Source organism: Dipodomys merriami, unplaced genomic scaffold (genome assembly GCF_024711535.1).
Source record: "Dipodomys merriami isolate MVZ:Mamm:240054 unplaced genomic scaffold, mDipMer1.0.p SCAF_123, whole genome shotgun sequence".
NCBI classification, from domain to species: Eukaryota; Metazoa; Chordata; class Mammalia; order Rodentia; family Heteromyidae; genus Dipodomys; species Dipodomys merriami.
In genome coordinates this window covers 909,887-933,988 of record NW_027202527.1, presented here as the reverse complement: position 1 = coordinate 933,988, position 24,102 = coordinate 909,887, and the positions used below count along the sequence as shown (strand labels likewise).

Sequence of the window (24,102 nt, the reverse complement as noted above, 5' to 3'; positions counted from 1 at the left end):
TGACGTACTTGGTAACGGTTGTCCTGTGCTGGGGAGCTCGGACCCCTTCGTTCCTCCCCTGCCCCACCAGCCACAGCCTGGCTCAGTGCCACCTGGGCAAGGCCTTCCCGTGTTATCCGCGCCATCTCCGACCCTTGCTCAGCCGGTGTAGTCCGGTGAGTCCTGGACGCCTCTGTGTCCTTGGGCCCTAGTGTCAGTGCGGTGGTCTGGGCGGCGCCCCCCATGGTCCCTCCCCTGCGTCGGGCTGGGCGACGCTGCTCCAGAGCCTCAGTAGGCCCTGAAGACGCAGCTTGCGATGCCGAGCAGGCCGGGGAAGGCCACAGTGGGAGTAGGCCGCAGTGGGAGTCGGCTGCAGGGAGTGGTGGCCATGGCGCGCTCTTGGGAGGAAGCGGGTGGAGGTGGTGGCTGGGTGGCCCAGCGGTGCGAGGCAGCCGAAGCGGCCCTAGTGGACCGACAAGTGATCCAAAGTGGGGGCGAAAGGAGACGGGCAAAGGCCAAAGGTCCAGGCCTGCGACGAAGGCCGCAGCCGCGCCGCACACATTTTTCACTGTGTAAACATCGGCAGTGGTGGACTAACTCCCTGTGGGGGAAAAGATGCTGGAGTGTCTGTAAGCCTACCTTCTCCAGGAAACGACCAGGGATTGCAGGAGAGGGGGAGCACCATTCTGAAGGCGGCCTCTGGAGAGAAAGATTTCTCTCTGGTGGGTGAGGAGGATGTACAGCAAGAGAGTGGGAGGCCGCACGCGCAGTGAGCCGGCCCTGCCCTCTCTGCCTGTGCGCCTTCTTTGCTGGGCTGTCTTTCTCTGCACTTCAGCTTCATTTCCTGGTGCTGCCTAGTGGTGCCTGGTGCTGCCTGGTGCTGCCTAGTGCTGCTTGGTGCTGCCCGTTGCTGCCTGGCGCTTTCTCACATGGTTTGTCCCCTGGGTGGCTGCAGTGAGACCCCAGGAAATTCAATTTTTGCTCGAGTACACTCATATGAGCCCTTAAGTTGAGGCGGTGCCGATTTCAGCCAGTATTGCCCCCACTGTCTGAAAATGCAAACTCAAATTCGATGCGAAAAAACTGCTTCCTAGTGTGTCCAGTGGAAGACTAGTGTAAATTAGGACAATGAAAAGGTCTGGAGGTTATATTGTCATGTATCGGGAGAAAGTTTTTCACTTCTTGAATGAACGATGATTTATCTTTTTGTTTCCCTTTTATTTTTCCCTGTCGTTTTCCTGTCCCTTTTTCCTTTCAATATCCTTGGCATGACAGTGGGTTTGGAAGTTGGCTGTACGTTTTTTCCTCTGAAGAAATGCTAAGTGTTATTAGTGCATACTGGAGACCTTACATGCTTATGGGGGTGTTTGTCCTCTAGTGGTGGGGGTTGGGGGACGAGAGCAAAATAAAAACGTTCTTCTCTCAGAGGACGTTGGTCTTACTGGTTGCTGAGCAGTGAGAGAACCATAGTCGATGCACTGTGGAAGGTGTAAGGAGAGCTGACTAGGGTCTTCTGTGGGGCAGTATACGGCTCAGAAAGCTGGCCGCTGGGGATTTTAGCTTACATGCACAGCATTATGAAAAAGTAGGTATTTTAATGTGTTGAGGTGTTCTTTGTTTTTTTTTTTTCTTATACTGGTGTGTGGAACTGTTTCTGCCTCTTTGCTGCAATAAAGAAAATGGAAAGTATTAGATCATCCAGATTTTTCCATTCTTGTAAGAAGTATGTAAATAAGTGCTAATCATGTCTAATGGGAAATGGTTTAGAACACAATTTGGAAAGTAGAAACTGGCAGTTCCTTCAAATGAAAGTAAAAAATAATCTTCTAATGAAATCATATATTGCTAAGTGTGATTTATCCTGCCATGGAAACCATACCTGATGTATCAATTGTCATTATTTAAATACATAGAAACATGCGGTGCTAATACGCTTCAAATGCCTGTTAAAGAAACATGGGAATTAACTTTTAGAGTTGTCAGATTACTGACCAAACAAAGTCAGAAATAATTGATCTGTTGAGCTCAGACTAACATGTTGTGTAGATGCTGGCAGGTCCTTGGGGTCCCATTTTGGCTGGAGGAGGGGGTGAGCAGGGTCCACCATCCTCTGCTCTTCACCCCCAGCTTCCAGTGCTCATGGAGTTACATCTTGGCTTTTAGAGAGATTCCCAGGCATGAGCATAGCAGTGCCACAAGTCCGTGTTGGTAGAGCCAGCAGTTCCTCAGCAGCTGCACTCAGGGGCTGTGGGCATGAGACAGGGGGCACCGTGGCCAGGACACCACTGCTGCTCAGATGAGTTGGACACTTTAATTACTGCTAATCAGTGGGACAGCCTGGCTCTGGGAGATGAAATCGTGCTTGGATATCTTTTTAATTAATAGATAAGCCAAATAGCTATATGGCATGAAAAAAAATTATATGATAATACGCTTTGAGGTTTTCCACTCAGAAAATAATGAGAATTTTTGACCATAGGAAGCTGTGAGGGTGCGTGTGAACTCTTGCTCTGTCACATACAGCTAATGACATGTGGCTTTCATACTTTTTTTCTTTTAGTGTCTCAGGTTATAGAATCCGAGATACCATAGTCACAAGTGACATTTTAGCTTGTAAAATTGTGTGATGATACCTTATCCGTTGGAAATATAGGAATAAGAATCTGGCCATGATTCATCAGACATGAATTTTGAGCGATTGCTCTCTTGAAGAGTTGGTGTTCTGATTGATGCCTCTGGTTGGTCCCTCCTGTCACTGCATCACTGGTGGACACTTGTAGGTGGCTCACACATCTCATATTGCTGTACTCGTTGGTATGTACCATTGATAAGTAGGAACTGGTTTGGTATATCACAGCAAATGACAAATGGTGTAGACCTGTCTTTGTACCCCTTCCGTGAGCTATAGTTGTGGGTTGTGTGCTTTGTAGCCTGGTCCATGGGAAGCAGCAGGGGGCACTGACGGTTGCCGAGTCACAGTGGGCGTGTGGTGTGGAAGTTTTCTTGAGGGATTTTGTTTTGGTTCTCCTTTTCATGAAGACTGGAATCAAGCATACATGTAAATTTTTGGTAATCCATCTGTAAGTTAAAAACTCGGAAAGTTGCAGATATTTACAGGATGGCTCCAGTTGAGACAATCTGAGATGCTTAGACCAGAAAGTTCATGAGGGTGCAGTTGTGAGCAGCATTGCTGAGGTATGTGTGACATTGGACTAGAAGCTCTTGTTCACTGCAGAAGTTTCAAGGCAGAGAAATATACCAGGGGAGTCAATGTGGGCTGCCACTACTAATCGTTATCAAGAAATGGTGCCTCTTCTCTCATGGTTGGTTGCTCTGATTTTTCCTATCTTGCTGAGTAGAACAATGCGCTTAATAGCAAGGGTGTTATGGTGGCTGACTAGAGAGAAGATTTAGGATGTCTGCCCTGTCCTTAGGTTAATTATGAAGACACAGGTATTTACAGAGTAGCTCCTAAACTTGTGTAGCCTACACTGTCCTCACAAAAACCCTGCCTGGTGAAAGAACTTACCAAATGGCAATAACCCTTTCATTATTCTTCAGTTATTGAAATCTTGAAGCACCTCCTGTGACTGTCCAGTTACTGGAGTTCCTGAACATGTAGAGCATGTGTTTCCAACAATCTTATGGTATAAAAGCCAAGTTTTCCACACCTTTTCGGGACTGCAACTGATCACAGCAGCAATGTTTCAGCAGTTCTCCATGTTTACTACATCAGGATGAGGTTTTGAAAGGAGTGAGTGAAAACAGAGAGGCGGCCATTTGTACAGGCTTTGTTGGCTGCCTTGTGAAATAAAATGCTTAGGCCATTGTTTTTGTGGATTATAGAAGTAGCTGATTTGTATTGGGAGAGCTGAAGTCCTACAGAGAAGATAGAATGATATCCTGCACATTACATCAACATGAGGTGTTTCAGGACATCGGTTAGTTGTGGCTGATGAAGAGTAAATTAGCCTCAAGCATAAGAAAGAATCAGGTGAGATTATCTTTAGCAGGAAATCATGTGATGAGTTTATATGTGTCCATGTTTATATGAGTAGTTCTTTTATTTTTTTTTACTGTTTTTATTTTGTGTGTTTAGAAGGGTAGTCGGTGATGAACTGGAAAACCAGAGGTATACATATTTTGGTAGTAGTCGCTTTTGGCCAAAGGATGTGTTATTTTATAACTTACACACAGTTTATTTTTTGCATAAACTAATTATTTATTTAAAGCTATAAAAGTGAGGCAGATAGTTGATAAAATAATTTGGAAAGGATAATTAGAATGATTCACAAGATTTAACATAGGAGGATGATACTTTACAAAACGCCATGAGGGGAATAAAAGTCAAACTCTAAGTAAAAATGCCACATTACAGAGTATTTTATAAAATACAAAGTCGAAGATATAAAAGAACTATATATATTCTAACTCTAAAAATGAGTAATCGCGACTAAATATTAGTTTTAAATTTACAGTTCCTGGGCATGAGAGCCACGAAACTGTACATATCTCCGGAAGTATGCACAGCCGTTTGCTCAGCCATACAATTTACACACATTTTAGAAAGACAGTCCCTGTCCTTGTTTAAAACTTAGTGTTTTGAGGGCTGAGTATGGTGGCTTATGCTTGTAATGATACCTGCATAACGGGATGACTTTGAAGCCTGGGAGGGCAAAAGGTTAGGCTAGCAAGATGACATGTAAACTGGGTCTGATGGCACAGGATTGTGATCCTAGTTACGTGAGGTAAGAGCATCTTGAACTGAGGATACGTTAGATTACCCTGAAAAGTAATACAAGCCGAAGAAGCTGGATGTTTTCCTGAATTTCTTGTCTAGGGTTGGTAAGAGCCTAGATAAAGTCATAGTTGAGCCCCAAAATTGTTCGTATATGACTGACTGATTGACTTGCGTCCTTTCTTTTTTTCTTCCTTTCTTTTTTATGTATGTATGTATGCATATATATACATATATATATATATATACTTTCTACATTAATGTATATCTTTATATATATATTCACAGCTTGTGTTCTGGGAATGGGACTTGTCAATTTGTCAATTTTGTCAATTTCCTTTTATCTTCAAGGTGGTGTACAGAGGATTTAGAGTTACAAATGAAAGGCAACCACTCCCTTTCTTGTCGTACCCATTACCCCATACCTCATTAGTCTCCCACTTTCCATCCTTCCCAACTCAGTTAAGTTTTACAGTGCGTTTCCAACATAGTGTCTTGTGAGTATCACTGGGCATTGGTTTAGCTTTTTTCCTTTGTCTCCTTTGTTTTTCCTTTGTTTCCTTTGTTGATCCCTTTCCATTCAGATAATTCAGGTAAACATATTGTATTTGACTTTTTGGGAATTTGAGAAGTAGCTATCAATGTGCTAGAGAGGAGGGGACAAAGAACTGGAAGGCAAAGTAGGTAAGAATTAAGGTTCCCAGTGCTCTTCATTATTGGTGTTACTTTTGTTAACTTTTGTTACTTTTGTTACTTTTGTATTAGAAGTTTGAGATGCTGAGTATAATAAATAAGTTGTAAAGAAGCTGGGTATTTCCTTTTTTTCTTCTCTCTCTCTCTCTCTCTCTCTCTCTCTCTCTCTCTCTCTCTCTCTCTTGTATTGTGGTCGGGGGTTTGGGAGAGCAGTCCTGGGGCTTGAAGTAGGACTTGGGTTGAGTCCTTGAGCTGTTTTTCCCAAGGCTAGCACTCTACCACTTAGAGCCACAGCACCACTTCTAGCTTTCTGAGTGATTAATTTGTGATAAGAATGTCAGGAACTTTCCTGGTCATGCTGGCTCTCAGCTTCCTGAGTAGCTAGAACTATAGATGTGCTATTTGTCAGGAATCGATTGGTGAGGGGTTTCTGTCTTAGTGTTTCTTTCCACTTATCCTCACCTCTCCTGTAAGGAGGTTTGCACAGTGTTCTCAGGTGTTTTAGGAAATGCGCTGGATGCCTGGGAACTCAGTTGATCCAGCTGCTTGGGAAGTTGAAGCCAAAGGATCACAAGAGCCTAACAGTGGGGAAGGGTCTATGTTAACTGACTAGCTAGCCAGCTATCTAATTACATAACTAAATAACACATCAATAAATAAATGTATTATCAAAGTGGAAATGATGTCATCTGTTGTGAGTACAGTTTCAAAGTTTGAACTTTGCCGACAATTGTAGACCTCTTTCAACAACGGTTCGAATGAGTAGTGTTTCTCTGATATTGCATGGTCAAAAATGTCTTTTCAGCAAGATAACTGCATCTCTGTGTGCCCCTCATAGGTTCATATCCACTGGCTTGCATAAAACTGGTTTATAGGGCTGGCTCTGGTGGCAACTCCCACTTTCAGCTTTTTTGGTGATGATTCATTGGAGTTAAGAGTCCCAAAGGCTCTCCTGCTCAGTGTGGTTTAAAATGTGCTGGTCACATCTCAGCCTCCTCAATAGCTAGGATTACAGGCCCTTGAACTGCTTTAGTTATTTTTGAAACAGAGCCTTCCCTTTTTGACTGGGCTAGGCTCTGACTCTAGTTCTCCTCCTGGTGACTTGCTTTACAGGCATGTCTCAGTGTGTCCCCTGGTCTCTGTGGAGACCAGGAGTTGCCAGACTGGCTTTGAACCATAATCTCGCCTCTCTCTCACTCTCCAAAGTACCATACCTTAACTAGCAGCTCTCCTAGGCCAACACATGTATAGATGTTTTAAAAACAAACCAGGTATAGACTCAGATATAACAAGGTAAGCATTATTCTGAATTAATACCTAAATAAAAATTTGAATTGTGCTAGATTATGATTTGACATGATTTTTATACTGCAGTAGTACAAAATCTCAGTATAGTACTTTTGCAAAATAATTGAGCAGCATTGAGTAGAAGCCAGGTGCCGGAGACTCACGCCTGTAATCCTAGTTACTCAGGAGGCTGAGATCTAAGGATCATGGTTCAAAGCCAGCCTGGGCAAGAAACTCCATGAAACTCTTATCTCCAATAAACCATCAGAAAACCAGAAGTGGCTCTGTAGGTCAAGTGGTAGAGTGCTAGCCTTGAGCTGAAAAACGGAGGGACAGTGCTCAAGCCCAGAGTTCAAGTTCCCCGACTGAAAGAAAAAAAAGTATCTTTTAAAATTGCTTTTTTTGTATGCATGTATCCATATAGTAAGAGTAACCAAAGCTTGCTTTAGAAATACTGTACTGCGTGAGGAATATACTTTTTTGTTTTGTTCTGTTTTTCTTATTTTTTTTCAAACTTTCTATCCCTACCCTTGTTTTTTGCCTATGGAATATGCTTTTGAAGTTTGGTCACACTGGCTGTGGGACATGAGCCTTCTTACTATTGGTTCTCTCGCTAGTGTCTCCAGAGGAACTGAGATTATATGATGGTTGCCACAGACTCAATTGTACTTGTCTAGTTGATATTCATACAATTTTCTTTTGTGAAATATGATCTCATTTTTGTCATTTTGTAAAATAGTTCTCTAATGATGAGTAGACCAGGGGAGAGCCCTAGATGAAATTCAGTGATCATAAGTGTGCTAAGCATTTCCACTTGTTTTGGTTTTTCGTTTATTTTTGTTGTTGTTTACATTTTCATTAGTTTGGGTGGAGTAGATGGAGTGCTGGCACTGGTGCTGTTTCTATTCTGTTTGGGACGCTTGAATTCTGGGATTTGGGAGCTGGAACTCAGGACCTGAGCACTGTCCTTCCTTTACATTTTTCTCTCCAGACTAGCACTCTACTACTTGAACCACAGCTCCACTTCCTGCTTTGGTTATTTACTTGGAGCCAAGAATGTACTGTAGATTTTCATACATGGACAGCCAGGCTTTGAACTGTGATCCTTAGTATCTAGACATAGGAAATTTTAAGTCAAGGTATCTGAGTATCAAGATATAGGAGATTTTAAAACAGGGTACACAAAGAAAAGCTCTGAGTTGTCTTTTTACATCCCTGACTGAGTAAATGTGTCACTTTGAAAGGTAGTGCCTTGTTGAAGGTGCTCTTAAGCCTTTGGCTTTCCTTTGCAGCCTTATTTTAAGCTGTGGAAATGTGGAGAACATGAGACAAGATAAGGTAGGCTGGGAAAGTAGTATGTGTAGTAAAAAAGGTAGTACATGGGCTATTTAACAGTTTTTCTCAAAGTCTAATTAACATTCATGTTTTTCCCCATGTATTTCCTAGATTCTGTTCCTTAATTAAAACTTCCAAATGAGCTCTTCACAGGCGGTTTATGGTCTTAATTTTGCAAGTCTTAGTCAAGCTCAAGGTGCAGTGAAGGCTGAGAGGTAGACTGATATGGAGAGACAGAGAGAAACAGACTGAGGGTCAAATAGATAGTGTGTTCAGGGCAACCATCTGGTGACCCGTGTGATCACTTGGTCTTCTTCTACATTTGCATATAGACTTGGACTCCTTGTATCATCTGTCTTGAGACGCTTGTGCTGGCTGTATTGTTGTGGGTATTTCAGTCCAATGTTACCAGCATATTCTTTCTCCCTTCTTGTAGATACATCTGCCATATGTTTCACTGATAAGAGTGGTGTCATTGAATAATTAGAGGAAGTTAGCAGTAGCGGGCCCCTGCTAAAACATTACCAGAAGAGGTTTAAGGTGCTCTGAAATACAAAATGAAAACACTTCCAGTTCCTCCACCACGGTTCTTGAGCTGGGAATTTTATCCAGGGCCCTCATACATGGAGAACATATGTTCTGCTGATAGGTTGCATCCCTATTTCTTTTGTTCTGACGATAATGGGGGAAGGGGAAAGTAGGGCATCAAATGCACTGTTGCTTCCTATGAAAAGAGGAGATGGGGTTGCTCATATTAGTAACTGCTCATATGAGAGGTATGTTCACCTCTCCTGTGCCCCAGTATGTGTTAGGAAAGGAAAGCATTCAGTGACTCTTCACAGACCCAGACTTCAGGCTTTAAAAATAGTTGCTGTCTTTGCCAGATCGTCTACAGCATGTAGCATTGGCCGATTTCTTTCCTATGTGCTGGAGCTCTTTCATCTTTTTCATTGGTTGGTCACAAATGATTAAAGTACAAGTGAATCTCAGAAGGCTGAGTACCAAAGAACCTTTCCAAAGTGGAAAGGAAGCAAACACACCTCTTGTTGGAGTAGTGATGTACTTAGCACCCTCTTACCAGGCAAAATTAGTATTTATAGCAGGTAAGCCGGTGATAGGCTTAGCCTAATAGTGCAGGGTCTTTGGAATATTAACATCTGTGTAAAATTTTCTGAGCAGCAAACCACTATGGATGATCAAAGGAATTCTGCCTACAGATTGTTGGGATACCCTCTGCTCAACACAATTGTAGGATTTCTACATAAAAATCAACTTTTGTTTATTGGGTTTCCAGTCAGATGTGGTTGTGTCTTGAAGGAATAAATCCACTTGAAGGACTGTATTGATTTCAGACATCAGGAAATTATGAACTGTAATGTTAAAAAAGAAGTAAAAGGAAGAGAAATTGTTCATGAGGAATTGGCAAGGGATGATACCGAGTCTGGCAGGGAGTGAAGAAAACTGTAATGTGTTATACATTAGGACTCTCCCTTAGTTTGTGGGTTTGGACATGTTCTTCCTGTTGGAAAAAAACAAAAGCAACAATATGGGAGGAAATCAGAAAGGTGAAAGGTCAGGGATAAGGTAGCCCTGAGATACATGGGAGGAAAACTAGGATGTCACTTAAGGAAAGGGAAGGAATTGTGTGCCAAATCCTGAGCAGCCTAAAGGATAAGTAGTTAAAAAAGAAAAGCTGGTATGTCAAAGGAACTTGTGTGCCAAATCCTGAACAGCCACAGGATAAGTAGTTAAAAAGAAAATCTTGTTATATCAATGGAATTTTTTTTTTTTTGTCTGTCATGGGGCTTGAACTCTGTGCCTGGGTGCTGTAACTGAGCTCTTCAGCTGAAGGTTAGAACACTACCACTTGAGCCACAGCTTCACTTCTGTTTTTTTGTGTGTTTTTTTGGAGATAAGTGTCTCGGGGACTAGTTTGAACCACAGTCCTCCAATCTCATCCTCCTGAGTAGCTAGAGATTACAGACGTGACCATCAGCTATGGATATCAATGGCACTTTTGTTTCCATGTGTGCCTTTGTGTTGGTCTTTAGAGAGAGTCTACTTCCATATGTAGCAAGCTTTTGCTTTGGCCTTAAACTTTCTATTGACCTGCATGGCAGAGCACACGCTTCATCCAAAGCACTAGCATTTCTATTACATTAATTGGATTGGCTTTTGTAGATAAACCGAAAATGCCCTTAATTCAGTTTCATCTAGTTGGTTAGAGAAGATTAATTTGGATTTAATTGTGTGGGTGCCAGTCCTGGAGATTGAGCTCAGGGCCTGGTGTCCATGAGACTGAAAAAGGATTACTTTTAGGCTCCCTACTAGCTAGGATAACAGGACCCTGGCACTTTATCAGGCTCTTCATTGAGAAAGCATCCTTGCAAACAGTTTCTACGCCGACTGGCTTCAAAGTATAATGCCAGTTAGTAATCTCAACTTTTCAATGAATTATGTTTGAGCCAGGAGCTCGTACCTTACTTGCATTTACATTTTTAAGAGAAGAAATAGAAATATGTAGTGAGACCTAGTTTTGAAAATCAGGAATAACAATAATGGATTTGCAGCCAGTATTGGTTCTCTGTTTCATTCGGGTTGATGACTGTGGTCTTGTTATTTGAAGCAACGTGATTGTCTTAAACTATGTTTCTTACCAGTGAATAGAGAAAAACTGGGATGTTGAAAAGCCATTGTTTATATATAAATTACAGTTGAGTGTGTTATTTACTTGTATGTGTTTATCAGGACCACATAACCTTTTTTGAAAAAAATAAACTCTTTTCATATACTAGGTCTGATCTCTGTCCCTGAGCCTGTTGTACTCAAAGATAAGACCTTATCTCTTGAGCCACAGCAACAGCTTTTTCTGAATAGCTTATTGGAGGTAAGATGTCAAAGATTTTCTCCTTTATATTGTCTGTGAAGCAGGATGTTCAGATCTGAGCCTCCTGAGTAGCTAGGATAACTTGTGTGCCACTGTTGGGCAGGTAGCATGTCTTCTGAATAGAAATGCATATTAATAGCCGGGCACTAGTGGCTCACACCTGTAATCCTATCTACTCAGGAGGCTGAGATCTGAGGATCACAGTTCAAAGCCAGCTTGGGCAGGAAAGGCTGTGAGACTCTTATCTCCAATAAGCCACTCAAAAACAGGAAGTGGTGCAGTGGCTCAAGCAGTGGAGTTCTCCCCTTGAGCTGAAGAGCCCAGGAACAGCACTCAACCATGGACAAAAAAAAAGAAAGAAAGAAAGAAAGAAAGAAATGCACATCAATGTAGGTATCTATGTATCTACCTATCTATGTATTGATGTGTCTATGTACATATCTATCTATACCTGAGACTTAATTTTTCTACTGGAAACTAAATATAAAGTGAATAACTTTACTCTTTTTCTATACCTCTGTTAGCATTTTAGCTACAATGAGAGAAAGAGAGGGATTAGGGTTTCACACAGGTTATGAAAGTGGGTTTTTATTCTGCTCATATGAACTTGTCTTCTTTAATGGCGGAGAAGAGTTCCCTTTTAGACCAGAGAGCAAATGAAAGAGACTGACATACAGTTACATGTTCCTCCCTATTTCTGTAATCACAAGGTCATTATAAAGGGAGGCGGCCAGTGACTACCCAAAAATGCAACAAGTGTTTACACTTCTTAGATATTTTGAATTGTTACCATTTTGTGAATTGGTGATAGCAAGATTAAGGTACCTTAAACTTAAGGTATAAGAAACTCTCACAGAAATCCCTTTATTAAATGGGCTCAGGTTGAGCCAAATCATGATACTTTTAACGTTTCATTGTTGGTTGTACTTTATGCCTTGTCATAGGTGCTGTGACGACTCAACATTAAAGGTCATGGATGGAGATGGATTTGAGATGCAGCCACAAGAACCAAACTCATTCTGTCCTGCAATAGGTATAAGTGTGTCTTACATGATCCTACTTTTAATGTATCAAACTTGGAGTTTTTTATTGAGAGAAGAAATGTCCCAATTTAAGATTCATTGATGGCCTTGTAATTCTGCCAGATTCTCATAGCTAATTCATTGGTCTTTTACTCTGGTCACTTGGCTTCTCTAATTTTCCCAGTTATACACTTCCATCCTAGTAGCTATCACAATCAAAGTGTTCGTAGTTGGATGTGTTATTTGTGTCTATTAGTGTATTATCACAGTTCCTACCAGCAAGACTGGTAGTACTTGACCTCGGGATTCTGAGATACATAACTGGATTCCCTTTGGAATTTCTTCCATAAGGGCAAACTCAGGGTTTCTGTGTGGCTTCCTTTAGATTCTCCTGACTATAAAGATTTTTTCAGTCCTTCTTTGCTTTCCACTTATCCACCATATTGATTTTCCCTTTCAGATTTTTGCTCCTGGTACTTTGCACAGGATTCCCTCAGGCAACAGTGAAAGGAGTTTTCTCATGTATTGTATTTTCCATACCATGTCCTCCATCACTTCTGGACTCCAGCCAGAAAACTATTCCCCCTAAGAATGTGTACGGTTATCTTTAGAAATCCAAGCCATTGCTCCAACCTTAGAATTTATCCTATTATGTATATTTCCAGTTGTTTTGGTATACACACACTGACACAGGTGGGCACACACATTTACAAACATGCACTCACATGCACACACAGAATAACCTCTTATATACAGACACATGGCATTTTTACAATATTAGGAAGTAGGAGTTTGTTGTTATCTCTCTCACAAATGTGAAATATAAAAGGCCATTCTCAGTGTTCCCAGTCCATGAATGTCACTGAAGTTGTACTGAAGTTTAGCCCTTTTTAGTTGTAAAAGAACATTTAAATCTGATACTAATGATCCTGTGGGCATAGGTTAGGAAGTGCAGCAACCTTCTGGAATACAGTTTCTCTTGTAAATTGACAAAAGTTATAAACACAAATTGCCTGTTACTAAGTTCAAGATAGCCTGACACCTGATAAACATGGAGAAACACCTGAGTTCACAGGTGTCTCCTGACTGCAAAGCAAGCTACTCAGGATGTTGAGATCTCAGGATTCTGATTCCAAGCCATTCTGGGCAGGAAAGATAGAGAGTTAGGCTGGAGCCAAAATCCTCTCCAAGACATTTTCAGGTCTTTTAGTCTATCCCCAGGAGAGACACAACAACACAGGAAAAAGAAAAAGAAAGTAAGCACAAAAGACAGTTTTAGGAAGTATTAGCATTGGTAGAGGTACAGGAAGACTTTCTGGGGAAAGCCATCTTAGCTAGCTCTAGTGCTACACACATGTAATTGGGGTCCTCAGAAGACTGAAGTGGGAGTATCTTACGTTTGAAAGCACCCCGGCTATATAGTGAGACCTTGTCTTAAGCATGATTAAGGAATCTAGGCCCTGTTGGCTCCTGCCTAATCTAAGCTACTCAGGAGGCTGAGATCTAAGGATTGTGTTTCAAAGGCAGCCGGGGCAAGAATGCTGGTGAGACTCTTTTCTCCACTGACTTGCTGAAAAGAGCCTAGAGTGGAGCTGTGGGTCAAATGGCAGTAGCCCTGAGCAAAAACTCTCAGGGATAGTATCCAGGTTCTGAGCCCCATTCTCAGGACAGGTACCCTAAAAAACAAGAAATTAAAATACACAAAATTCAACTCATCCTTTCATGAAGGTCTTACTCTTTGACCTACATAATTTTTGGAACTCTTGTTATAAGAAAAAGTCAGCTTGCCACACAAGATTAACTTTGTTTTGTGTTCTCATCTCTATTCAACTTGTCTGAAGTATGTTTATCCTGAAATTCTGTTGCATTTCTGATGTATGTCTATCTTGAATTTCTGCTGTCTTAACTCTTAATTTGACCTACCTTTTCTTTTTAGTCTCTAGCTCCTTACTGTTGCCTTCAGCCCAGTGCGGGAGTTGGAGGAGGAAGGCACCAGGGGACTGGACAGGTGTTTGTGTGTGTGCGTGTGTGCGTGTGTGCGTGTGTGCGTGTGTGTGTGTGTGTGTGTGTGTGTGTGTTTGTGTGTGTGTGTGTGTGTGCTGAAGGTTGATCGCTCAGAATAGGTGCTATCCCAGAGTGTTTCCCTTTGCTGTCTTTGTGTTATTTTGCTTAAGGCTAACTCTCTTGGGGTTGAGCCACAGATCCACTTCTGGCTCTTTTGGATAATGTATTGGAATTCAGAGTCTCACAGACTTTCTTTCCAGGGGCTGGTTTAAACCCCATCCCCAGATCTCAGATCTCCTACTAAGGAGGATTATAGGCATGCACTACTGCCTGGGATTTGCTAGCTGTCGAACATTTTTGTAAGAAAATATTTACCTTTCATACGTTAGGTTGTGAAATATATCAGTTTCCTTTCATTAAAAGATGTTTTCATTCTGAGACCAATTGTGTTTAAAAATGTAGCTTGCAAGCCAAGTAGGCTCTGGTGGATCATGCCTCTGATCCTTATTGCTCAAGAAGCTGAGATCTGAGGATGTTGGTTTGAAGCCAACTGTGGCCAGCAAATTCAAGGGACTCTTATCTCCAATTAAGCACCACAGAGCAGGAAGTGGGGATGTGGCTTAAGGTCTTGGTCCAAACTGTTACGTTTTCTCTCAGATGTGAACGAAGCCTCCTAAACAACAGTGGTACATGAAAACTTCTGCAGGGCCTTCTGTGTTTACTCATGAATAGACACAGCAGACACACCCGAAGAGGATACTGTTCCTTGAGGAATCCAAAAGTGTACATCTTAAATACTGTTCATGAAAACGATTGCCACAAATGGAATTCATTTCGTTGGTGTTGTTTCTTATTCTTTTTTCCTGGTGGATTAGTTGTACTGTTAGGGTGGACAAATGTAGATGTGATATTCAATATACCTTATAGAAACAATGTACTATGTGCAACTTGTGGGCAAGGACGGCAGGACAAATCTGGGAGGAAAAACGGATGGTGACACATTATCTAGAGAGTATTTTACTCATAACCTGACTTATGGAACTGTGACCCACCCCTTCATCTTCCCGTACAACTCTTTAATATTAAAAAAGAAATTGTATTTTTAAAAAGTTACACAAGAGGGCTGGGAAGGTGGCTCAGTGGTAGAGCGCTTGCCTTGCATGCCTGAGGCCCTGGGTTTGATTCCTTAGCACCACATCAGCAAAAAGAAAAAAGCCGGAAGTGGCGCTGTGGCTCAAGCGGTAGAGCGCTAGCCTTGAGCTGAAGAGCTGAGGGACAGTGCCTAGGCCCACAGTTCAGGCCCCACGACCGGACCCCAAAAAAGAAAAAAGTTACACAAGAGAATGAAACCTCAGTTCCAGGAACACAACTAAGGAAGGGAGCGTGTGAAGGGACGAGGTAGGAAGGGAAGGAGGCATTGAATAGGAGAGCAGGAAGGAGAGGACAAAACTGAGAGGGTAAGAGAGGAAGTAACAAATGGAGGAAGGGATAATAAGTGAAGTAAGCCAGGCCTAAAGAAACTTAGGTCCCATGCTTTCCCTTATTTGCAATAACTAGTGTATGTATGAGTCAACCAGAAAAGGTCAGATAAGTTGATGTTAGGGAAATGAACCCTAAGATATGTATTCTAATGTTTTTTTCTTTCATGTGATTGTTTCTAACACAGTATTAAGATTATTTCTTTGTTGCTTTGTTTGTCCCTCCCCCATGGTATAACCCCTTCATTTACTGTATTTGAGATTTGGTATAATTTGTGAAGGGAAAGGGAAAAAACAAATCATTTAAATAGGGATACTGGTGGATACATTGCAATAATGAGATGTACAAGTCCTTAAGTGGAAAACAAGCTTTAGACCTTTTGTGGGGGCGGAGGGGGGAAGGAGGATTGGAAGAAATGGGAAGGGGAAACAAAGGAGGAGGCTACAATGCTTGATAAGAAATGTACTCATTATCTTGCCCATGTAATTGTCACCCCTCTGTACAGTATTTTCACAATAAAAAAAAAATGGAGGGAGGGAAGGAGAAAAAGCATAAGGATAATAGGACTTGGAATTATATTCCTGAGTGTAAAGAGTTTTAGCACATATATGGTACATGTGTGCACATCTGATGGATACTAGATGGAGAAAACAAAAACAGAGCGAAATGGAAAAAAATCCATCAGAAGGACCCATCAGCTTCACAGGTCATTGATCAAAACAAACTAAGCAACTCATGGCATCAATGGGAGGGAAGGGAATGAGCAGGAAAGTGGAAACTGCTGATACTAAGCACAAGGAAAGAAATGTTACATATCACCTGATGTGGAAGATATAACTGTATTGTCAAAGCTCATAGAACTCATAAACTCTATAGAACATGATAAAGACAATTTGCCTGATGAAAGTTAGAATGTGGTTGTGACTTTTAACTAAGTATCACTATCTCACAATACTGTGGAATTCATGTAATCACTTAGTCACAATAAAAAATTTGCTAAAACAACTACAACAACTAAATCACCAGTTATAGGGCCTAAGGCTTTGGAATTATTGCATGTCTGATTGCTACATTTTACACCTCATGTTTGTAGGAAGGAAGATTTCAGTATATTCCTACCTATCAGTTTTGGTTCTTCGTAGGGAAAGAGAGTCAAGAGGATTCACTTTCACTGCTGATTTGCTTATAATGTTGGCTTTACAATTGCTACAAACAATGAACCAATTTTAATTAGAAGATTGTAAAATAGTTCCAAGATTCCACAACATAGCTCACCTGTTTACAAGCAGTTATTTAAAACTAGGATTAAGAATTGGGGATACGGAATTCTATGCCTCCATCAGAAAGAATGACATTGCCCAATTTGTTAGGAAATGGAAAGGCTTGGAAAAAATTCTATTAAGTGAAGTAAGAGAAGCCCAAAGAAACATAGGTCCCATGGTTTCCCTTATTTGCAATATCTAATATATGTATGAGTCAAACAGAAAAGGTCAGATAATGAGATGTTAGGAAAATGAACCCTTAGATATGTATTTAAATGTTTTTTTCTTTCATGCATTTGTTTCTAACCCATTTATAAGATTATTTCCTTGTTGCTTAGTGTGTCCCTCCCCCACAATATAACCCCTGCTTTCACTGTATTTGATTTCGGTATAATTTGTGGAGGAGACGAGGAAAAACAAGTCGTTTAAATAAGGATACAGGTGGACCCGTTGCAACAATGAGAAGTACAAGTTGTCATGTCCAAAACGAACTTTACTACTTTGGTGGGGGGGGGGTGGGGAGGATTGGGTGAGGGGGTGGGGGGACACAGGGAAGGGATGTGAAGGGTAAACAAAGGAGGAGGCTGCAATGCTTGATAAGAAATGTACTCATTATCTTGCCCATGTAATTGTAACCCCTCTGTACAGTATGTTCACAAAAAAAGAAAAATACATTTAAATACATTTAAAAAAAAAGAAATGTACTCATTATCTTGCCCATGTAATTGTAACCCCTCTGTACAGTATCTTCACAATTAAAAAGTAATAATAATAAAAATTTAGAAAAAGAATTGGGGATACCCAGCCTAACACCGTTGGATCAGGCCTATAATACTAGGTATTCAGGAGGTTCAGATTGGAGGATCAGCCTGGGCACCTTTGGGTAAAGGAAAGAAAGTATATGTCTTGTTTTTTGTTTACTGTAACCTAATTTAGCAATACCAGAAATTTGACTTATGTGGTATGCTGGGACAATTTTTTCTCAAACATCTCTTAAATTATTTTCTTTTCTGTGAGTCAGATTAGAGATTGTATTGGACAAAAAGACTAAGAAAATAGCACTACTTCATGTATATCAGCTGGTTGATTCTGATATATTTCCCACCTCTGTAGTGAATGATGCATGCAACTTGGATCATGGTGGTCCCATTAGACCGAATATGGACATGGAACCAGAAGTCAGTTCTTGTAAAGTAGATGACACTTGCCCTGAAGTCATGAAGATGTCCACTTTAAAATCTGACAGTGGAATGGATGACTTAGGTAAAGAGGAAACCTTCAGCATGTTTATATGCTGTTCCAAATTACTCATCTTGATTCCTTAAATGGTCGACCCTTAGCTTTCCTAGACCAGAATAATTGACATCTTCTTTGGAGACATCTTTTAAGATGTACTTGAAATGTATGGTAAAAGTATTACAGAGGACTGTGTTGAAATGAAGGTTCTAATGAATTCTTGTCTTGTTTCCTGACCGGTGGCCATGCAGACATGGTAGAAAGTGCCACCTGAGAGTAATTTTGGAGAGGAACTAGTGTGTCAGAGCAAAAGAATTTTTACTTCCAGGGAATAGAAACATGTATGCCTGTCAGTGACTGCAGGCAAAAGAAGAAGTCTTAAGTAAGCAGAAGGCATGTGGTGGGAAACATGTCCATAAGTTGTGGGGATTAAGAGCTACTCAGGATTTTGTATTTGGGACAGTAAGTTTACTATGAAGGTACTCTGCTAACTGAATGTGTCTATGCCTCCATTTTATTATTATATTTCAGGCAGAACTAACATTTTTGTCCAAGGACAGCCTCAGCTTATATTGCTGCTAACTGTAGACTGTTGCGAAGCTGGAATCCCACATCCAGATTGTTGTTGTCTCAGATTGTATTACTCCTAAATATAGTCTACTGAGTAAGTAGCTGGGGCTCACACACAGGATGTCTGTTGAGATGCTGTCTCTGCGTTTTTTCCAAGCAGCTCTCCTTTAGTGGCTGGATTATACACGTAAGATGCTCTACCCAGCCTACACTGGGTATTCAATGCAAGCAGTATTTGAATGAAGTAAGGGACACTGTTTTAGTCATTATTATGGTCTCTTTTTTCAAAGAAGGCATCCTTGTCTTTTAAGTCAGCAAGAAATCCTTAGGTTGTTGATTCTTTCCTTCTTGCCTTTCATGAACTCGGTCTTTCTGTCCTCTTTTTGCCTTTATTCTTTCCTTCTCAGCCTTTGTTACTTCCTTTCTTCCTTTCTGTGTTCATTCCTTGTTTTCTTGCACCTTTCCTTCTATCCTCCCCGCTTTCCTTCCTTTCTTTCTGTCTTCTTTCCCTCCCTTCATCCTTTGTTCCATTTTTCCTTCTCTCTGTCTCATTTTCTTTCTGTCTTTCCCTTTCTTCCCCTTGGGGTTTACATTCAGTGGTGGAATTCTGTGCTTTACCTTTGTGTTTTCAGGACTGGAGGTCTATCACTTGAACAACAGTGTCTCTTTCAGCTTGAGGTTTTGGTGTTTAACTGCAGAAAAGAGTGACACATGCTTTTCTTCCCAGTCTGGCTTTGAACCTCAGATCTTCACATCTCAGCCTCCTGAGCTGTTAGGGTTACACATATGAGCCTACCGGTGCCCAGCGACATTGGTGCTTTGAAAGTTTATGGAAGGGGTCGATGGTATACACCTTCATTCATAGCACTTTGGGAAGCTGAGTCAGGAGGATTTCAGCCAGCATGGGCTAGCAAGATTCTGTATGAAAAATCAAAGTATGAATTACAGCAGAGTCTCAGAAATTAATATCTCTAACTTTTTGTGCATCTACTTAATTTTGTACTTAGGTTTTGTTGAAATTACTGATGAAGGATATATCGATGTGATTAAAGGAGAGGAATATGCTACCGCTCTAGCATCTTCTGCTATACATGAACAGCAAGTGGGTGACAATGAAATGAAAGCTCTGATGCCAGTCTCATGGACAGTTGCTTACGGTAAGTCACATAGTAGTTGAAGAATTCAGTCTTTGAATAATGAAAAAACTGGCATCTGTGTTATTCAGAGTTTAGCACTGAGAAATGAATTTGTGGTGGTTTAAGGAGAGGTGAGGAATTCTCAGATGGGTTTTCTTTTTCCCTATGCATTTTGCTCTGAGTTTCCAGGTACGTTAGAAAGGGACAGACTTTCAATGTGTTAGCTTATAATTTTGCTTGTACATGGCTCATGACTTGACCACCTCTTTAGGAGATTGCTGGGTTTGGAAGCAAGGTGTTTCCTGGTCTCGATATGAATGTGTCCATAAACAGTCCCTAAGCGGTATGGAGGTTCCTCAAAACACATAGAGCTCCCCTGTGACCCAGCAATCTGACTTCTGATGCCCCTCAGTAGAAGAGTAGATCAAGAAGATATTATACATATATACAATGGAATTCTGGCTTCCATCAGAAAGAACCATACTGTCCCTTTTGTTAGGAAATGGAAAGACTTGGAAAAGATCGTATTAAGTGAAGTTGACCAGTCCCAAGGACATTTAGGTCTCATGGTTTCCCTTATTTGCAATAATTAGTATCCATAGAGGATAATCTTATCAGAGAGCTGAAAAGCTCAGAAACCTTGTACAAATGACCATATAAGCTGGTGCCAAGTGAAAGGAACCCCAAGATATGGACACAAGAGGTCTGTCTTAATTGTTACTGTTTTAAAAGTACCATGTGATTTTATTACTTTCTGTTGTTTTTGTTGTTTCTTTGTATGTTCTTTCCCCTATGGCATATCCCCTGTTGCTACTGTACACATTAAAAATAAAGTAAGAATTTTAAAAAGACACAGTGACTGAAATAAGGAGTTTCTATATCTCATGAGTGTCAGCACTTGTTTTCATGTTTGGGGCTAAGAGTCCCTACTGTTTTATGCCTCATAATACTTTGTAAAAATGTTTTTAATACTCACTTACTAGGTGATATCTCTGATGGACCTGAAAACCAGACTTCTGGAGCAGGTACCCTCTTGCATGCAGATGAGTGTGGTGGCCAAGATCGACTCGCTAAACAAAACCCAGGGAAAAGGAAGAGAGATGATTCCCAGCAACAGCAAATGGGTGAGGGAAGGGTAGTTTTCACTCCACACGTTGGTGAGGTTTTAGAAGAAATTGATGAGCTACAAGTAGCTTTTGTTTTTGAAAATAGAGTTTCTAGAATTCAGGGAGAGTCATGAATGAGTTCCTTGGAAAAATCTGATTGTGGTTCAGAATGAAGGAAAGGAATCAAAACTGTAAGCTGATTTTAGTGGAGATGAAACAAAATTCCCAACCCACCTTATGGGTCTGGTCATTGTTTTTAGGGTCCTGTGAGTTTCAACTCACAGGATTTTTCTTGTTTGTTTGTTTTATTCTAGGTCATCGACCCCTGAGCTAAGGTACATGGCTAGGGTGCTAGCTCTCCTTTCTTTTTCCCCTTGCATTTTTTTCTTATTTGGGTCTAGCACTGAATGAAGTGAGCTGGCACATCCCTTACAGCTCTCTCATATGTATAATTGGAGATAAGAGTCTCAGGAACTTCTCTGCCCTGTCTGGATTGGAACCTCAATCCTCAGATCCTCAGGCTCATGAGTATCTGGGATTACTAGCATGAGCCACATGCACTCAAATTTCACTCATTATTGTCAAGATAAGCCAGCCTGGGCAGGAAAATACATGAGACCATTATCTCCAATAGACAAAGAACCAAATCGTCAAGTACAGCTGTGGTCCCTCTGCAGGCATATAGGATGATATTTTTCTCATTCTCAGACTTTTGTTTTATCATAAAGTGATATGTAAAGAAAAGGTGCCACCAAAAGGTACTTAGGTGTAAATTCTGTGAATGCGAGACAGCTGTTTTACAAGGGATATTGAGTCATCACCTTTTAGCAAGAACTCTCCCCACAATTGTGTAGGGTGCAGAAAATGTTTTGGCCCGTATTAGAGCACAGAATCCACATGAGAATCCATTGGAGAGGTTATGGGTTGTGGAGGTGGGGGGGGGGAGTAGGGAGATGGGGCGGAGGGAGCTCTATTAGCACTTGTCCTGGGAATATGAGTCTGCGGACTCTTCTAACTTGAAAACACATCCAAAGTCTAAGCCCAGCAAAGAGATGCCATTTAAGGGTGACATTTATCTTCTGACTTCCCCAGATACCAGAGAAGCAAGGCAACATGGCTTTATCAACCCAGGAAGCAAAAGACACCAGTGTTGGTATTGTGACCACAGGAGCTCAAGCTCAGGTGATTTGAAACGACATATAATTTCAGTTCACACCAAGGAGTACCCCCATAAGTGTGACATGTGTGGTAAAGGTTTTCACAGGCCTTCCGAACTCAAGAAACATGCCGCTGTCCACACGGATGAAAAAATGCATCAGTGTAGACATTGTGATTTCAAGATTTCAGATCCATTTCTGCTAAGTAGCCACATTCTGTCAGTTCACGCCAAGGATCCTCCCTTTAGATGTAAGAGGTGCCGAAAGGGATTTCAACAACAGGATGAGCTTGAAAAGCACATGAACACACACAGTGGTCGGAAAGTGTTTCAGTGTGAGCACTGTGAGTACAGCACCACAGATGCCTCAGGCTTTAAACGGCATGTTATCTCCATTCATACAAAAGACTACCCTCACCGCTGTGAGTACTGCAAGAAGGGATTTCGAAGACCCTCTGAAAAGAACCAGCACATACAGCGACACCATACAGATGAGAGCTTGTCCTCTCAGTGTGTCCACGGATCTTTATAAACCTGTGCTGTGAAGCAAGAGACTTTCTTAAAGGCAGTCATCCTTGGTCATAGGCAGCTGTTGATGTACAAATACAGCTGAGTTCTCTGTAGGCTTTATTCAGTAGAGCGTTCTGGATCTTACTCTCTTTCTTTAACAGATGAGCAAAAAGAAAAAAGATTAAAAATCATCAACAAGTTGCTTTGTAGAAAGTAGCCAATCCTTCTCTTTACTGAAGTTTTAGTCTTTGAAGCTTTAATGCATGCTTACTTACCTAACTTTCCTCATCTCAACAAGATGAGTCACTCTAAAAAGTAATCATCTTAACCAGGTTGGGGCAGACATTTTCACATTCCTTGGAGATGAGATGATTTTGGTAATATAAATAGTGTCAGATCTTAACTGAACTTTACAAGGAATCATTTCCTGGTCTTAGTTTCTTCAGCCTTTTGGACTGTGAGACTTTCCGTGTGAGCACACTAGTGAAGCTGAATACACATTGACCGTATTTGCCCAAAGTTTTCATTTTGTCCAGTGGGAAAAGAATGCTACTACTGAGCATAAGATTTCCTTTGTACTGTCTCTCTATTTTTCAGCAGAGCTACCTTTCCAAGTAATTTTGATTTTTGCTCTGTGTGTTCAGATTGTGTTTTATAAATGAGACCTCATGTAGTCAGGCTTTATAAGACTCTCAGAAGTGCATGGTACCTGGTGACACTTTTGGCCACTTAGCTGTTTTTCTTGGGTATTCCTCAAATCTTATGTCTAGGGTGAAAACTATTCGACAATATAGAGCTTGAATATCTAGAAATGTCTGCGATCTTTCTGTAAACTTGATATAAAAGAGTAGAGTTCATGTGAAGTAGAGAGATAAAACGAGTGAACTGTGTAGAAAGTTTTCCCTAATAACTTTTATTCCTGCCTTGAATTGTTCTGGGAAATTAACTCAGACATGGTCCTTCTGTTCTGAGAAGCTGGTAAAGATACTTTCTGTTTTGCAATGAAAGGGACATGAGGAGGAATTATAACTCCATTTAATAAATGAATGAGAAGTAATTCCTAGAGTGGCAGATTAAGCCTTCTTTTTGTTTGTTAGAAAACAATGCTTGAAGAGTTCCTATGCAGGCTGGCTTTTATTAAAGCTTAAGATGGAAGCAGTGGAGGGGCTCAGATTTGCCTTGAGCAAAAGAAGCTCAGAGGCAGCACCTAAGGCCTGAGTTTGGGCAGGCAGGCAGACAGACAGACAGACGATAAGCCCAACACACACACATCTTCACACACACACAAACACACACACACACTCATACACACACACAGAGTTCAGATGTGAAGTTTGGCTTTCAAATATCAGCCAGTCTTTCCATTTTGTCTAAGAGTTCACTCCATGTTAAGTCACTAACTTGACTATAAATGAAATATGAAATTAATTCACTTTGCTCGTCTTGAGGCATTAAGCTTTTTAGAAAAGAGGAAATTTTTTACATCTCTTAAAATAGAAAGGGACACTGCCAAATGGGGCAACTAATAGAACTGATTTTAAGAAGCACATTCTGAAGAATCTTCTGGTTCATGATACTCCAGTCTACATGTGCTAATAGGCTTTTATTTTGTAGTGTTACACACACACACACACACACACACACACACACACACACACAACTTCTTCACACTCATTTTCAAGTTTGACATCCCACCATAAAT

General features: G+C 41.0%; 1 protein-coding gene across 1 annotated transcript; it reads left to right on the top strand.

Moving 5' to 3' along the window:
• Positions 1 to 96: 96 nt before the first annotated feature.
• Positions 97 to 23,662, top strand: LOC138823771 (zinc finger X-chromosomal protein-like). Its single transcript, XM_070017326.1, has 6 exons — positions 97 to 155; positions 11,864 to 11,952; positions 17,800 to 17,949; positions 19,500 to 19,649; positions 20,612 to 20,752; positions 21,827 to 23,662. Exons 2-6 carry the CDS (start codon positions 11,892 to 11,894, stop codon positions 22,420 to 22,422), a joined length of 1,098 nt encoding a protein of 365 aa, XP_069873427.1. The 5' UTR covers positions 97 to 155; positions 11,864 to 11,891; the 3' UTR covers positions 22,423 to 23,662.
• Positions 23,663 to 24,102: the final 440 nt, after the last annotated feature.

What these genes read in the sequence shown, in the direction of transcription:
- LOC138823771 (XM_070017326.1), top strand. Translation starts at nt 11,892, where the DNA reads ATGGATGGAGATGGATTTGAGATGCAGCCACAAGAACCAAACTCATTC. An exon ending in CAGTGGAATGGATGACTTAG is followed by an intron (nt 17,950 to 19,499) that starts GTAAAGAGGAAA and finishes TTTTGTACTTAG; the next exon opens with GTTTTGTTGAAATTACTGAT. An exon ending in TTCCCAGCAACAGCAAATGG is followed by an intron (nt 20,753 to 21,826) that starts GTGAGGGAAGGG and finishes TGACTTCCCCAG; the next exon opens with ATACCAGAGAAGCAAGGCAA.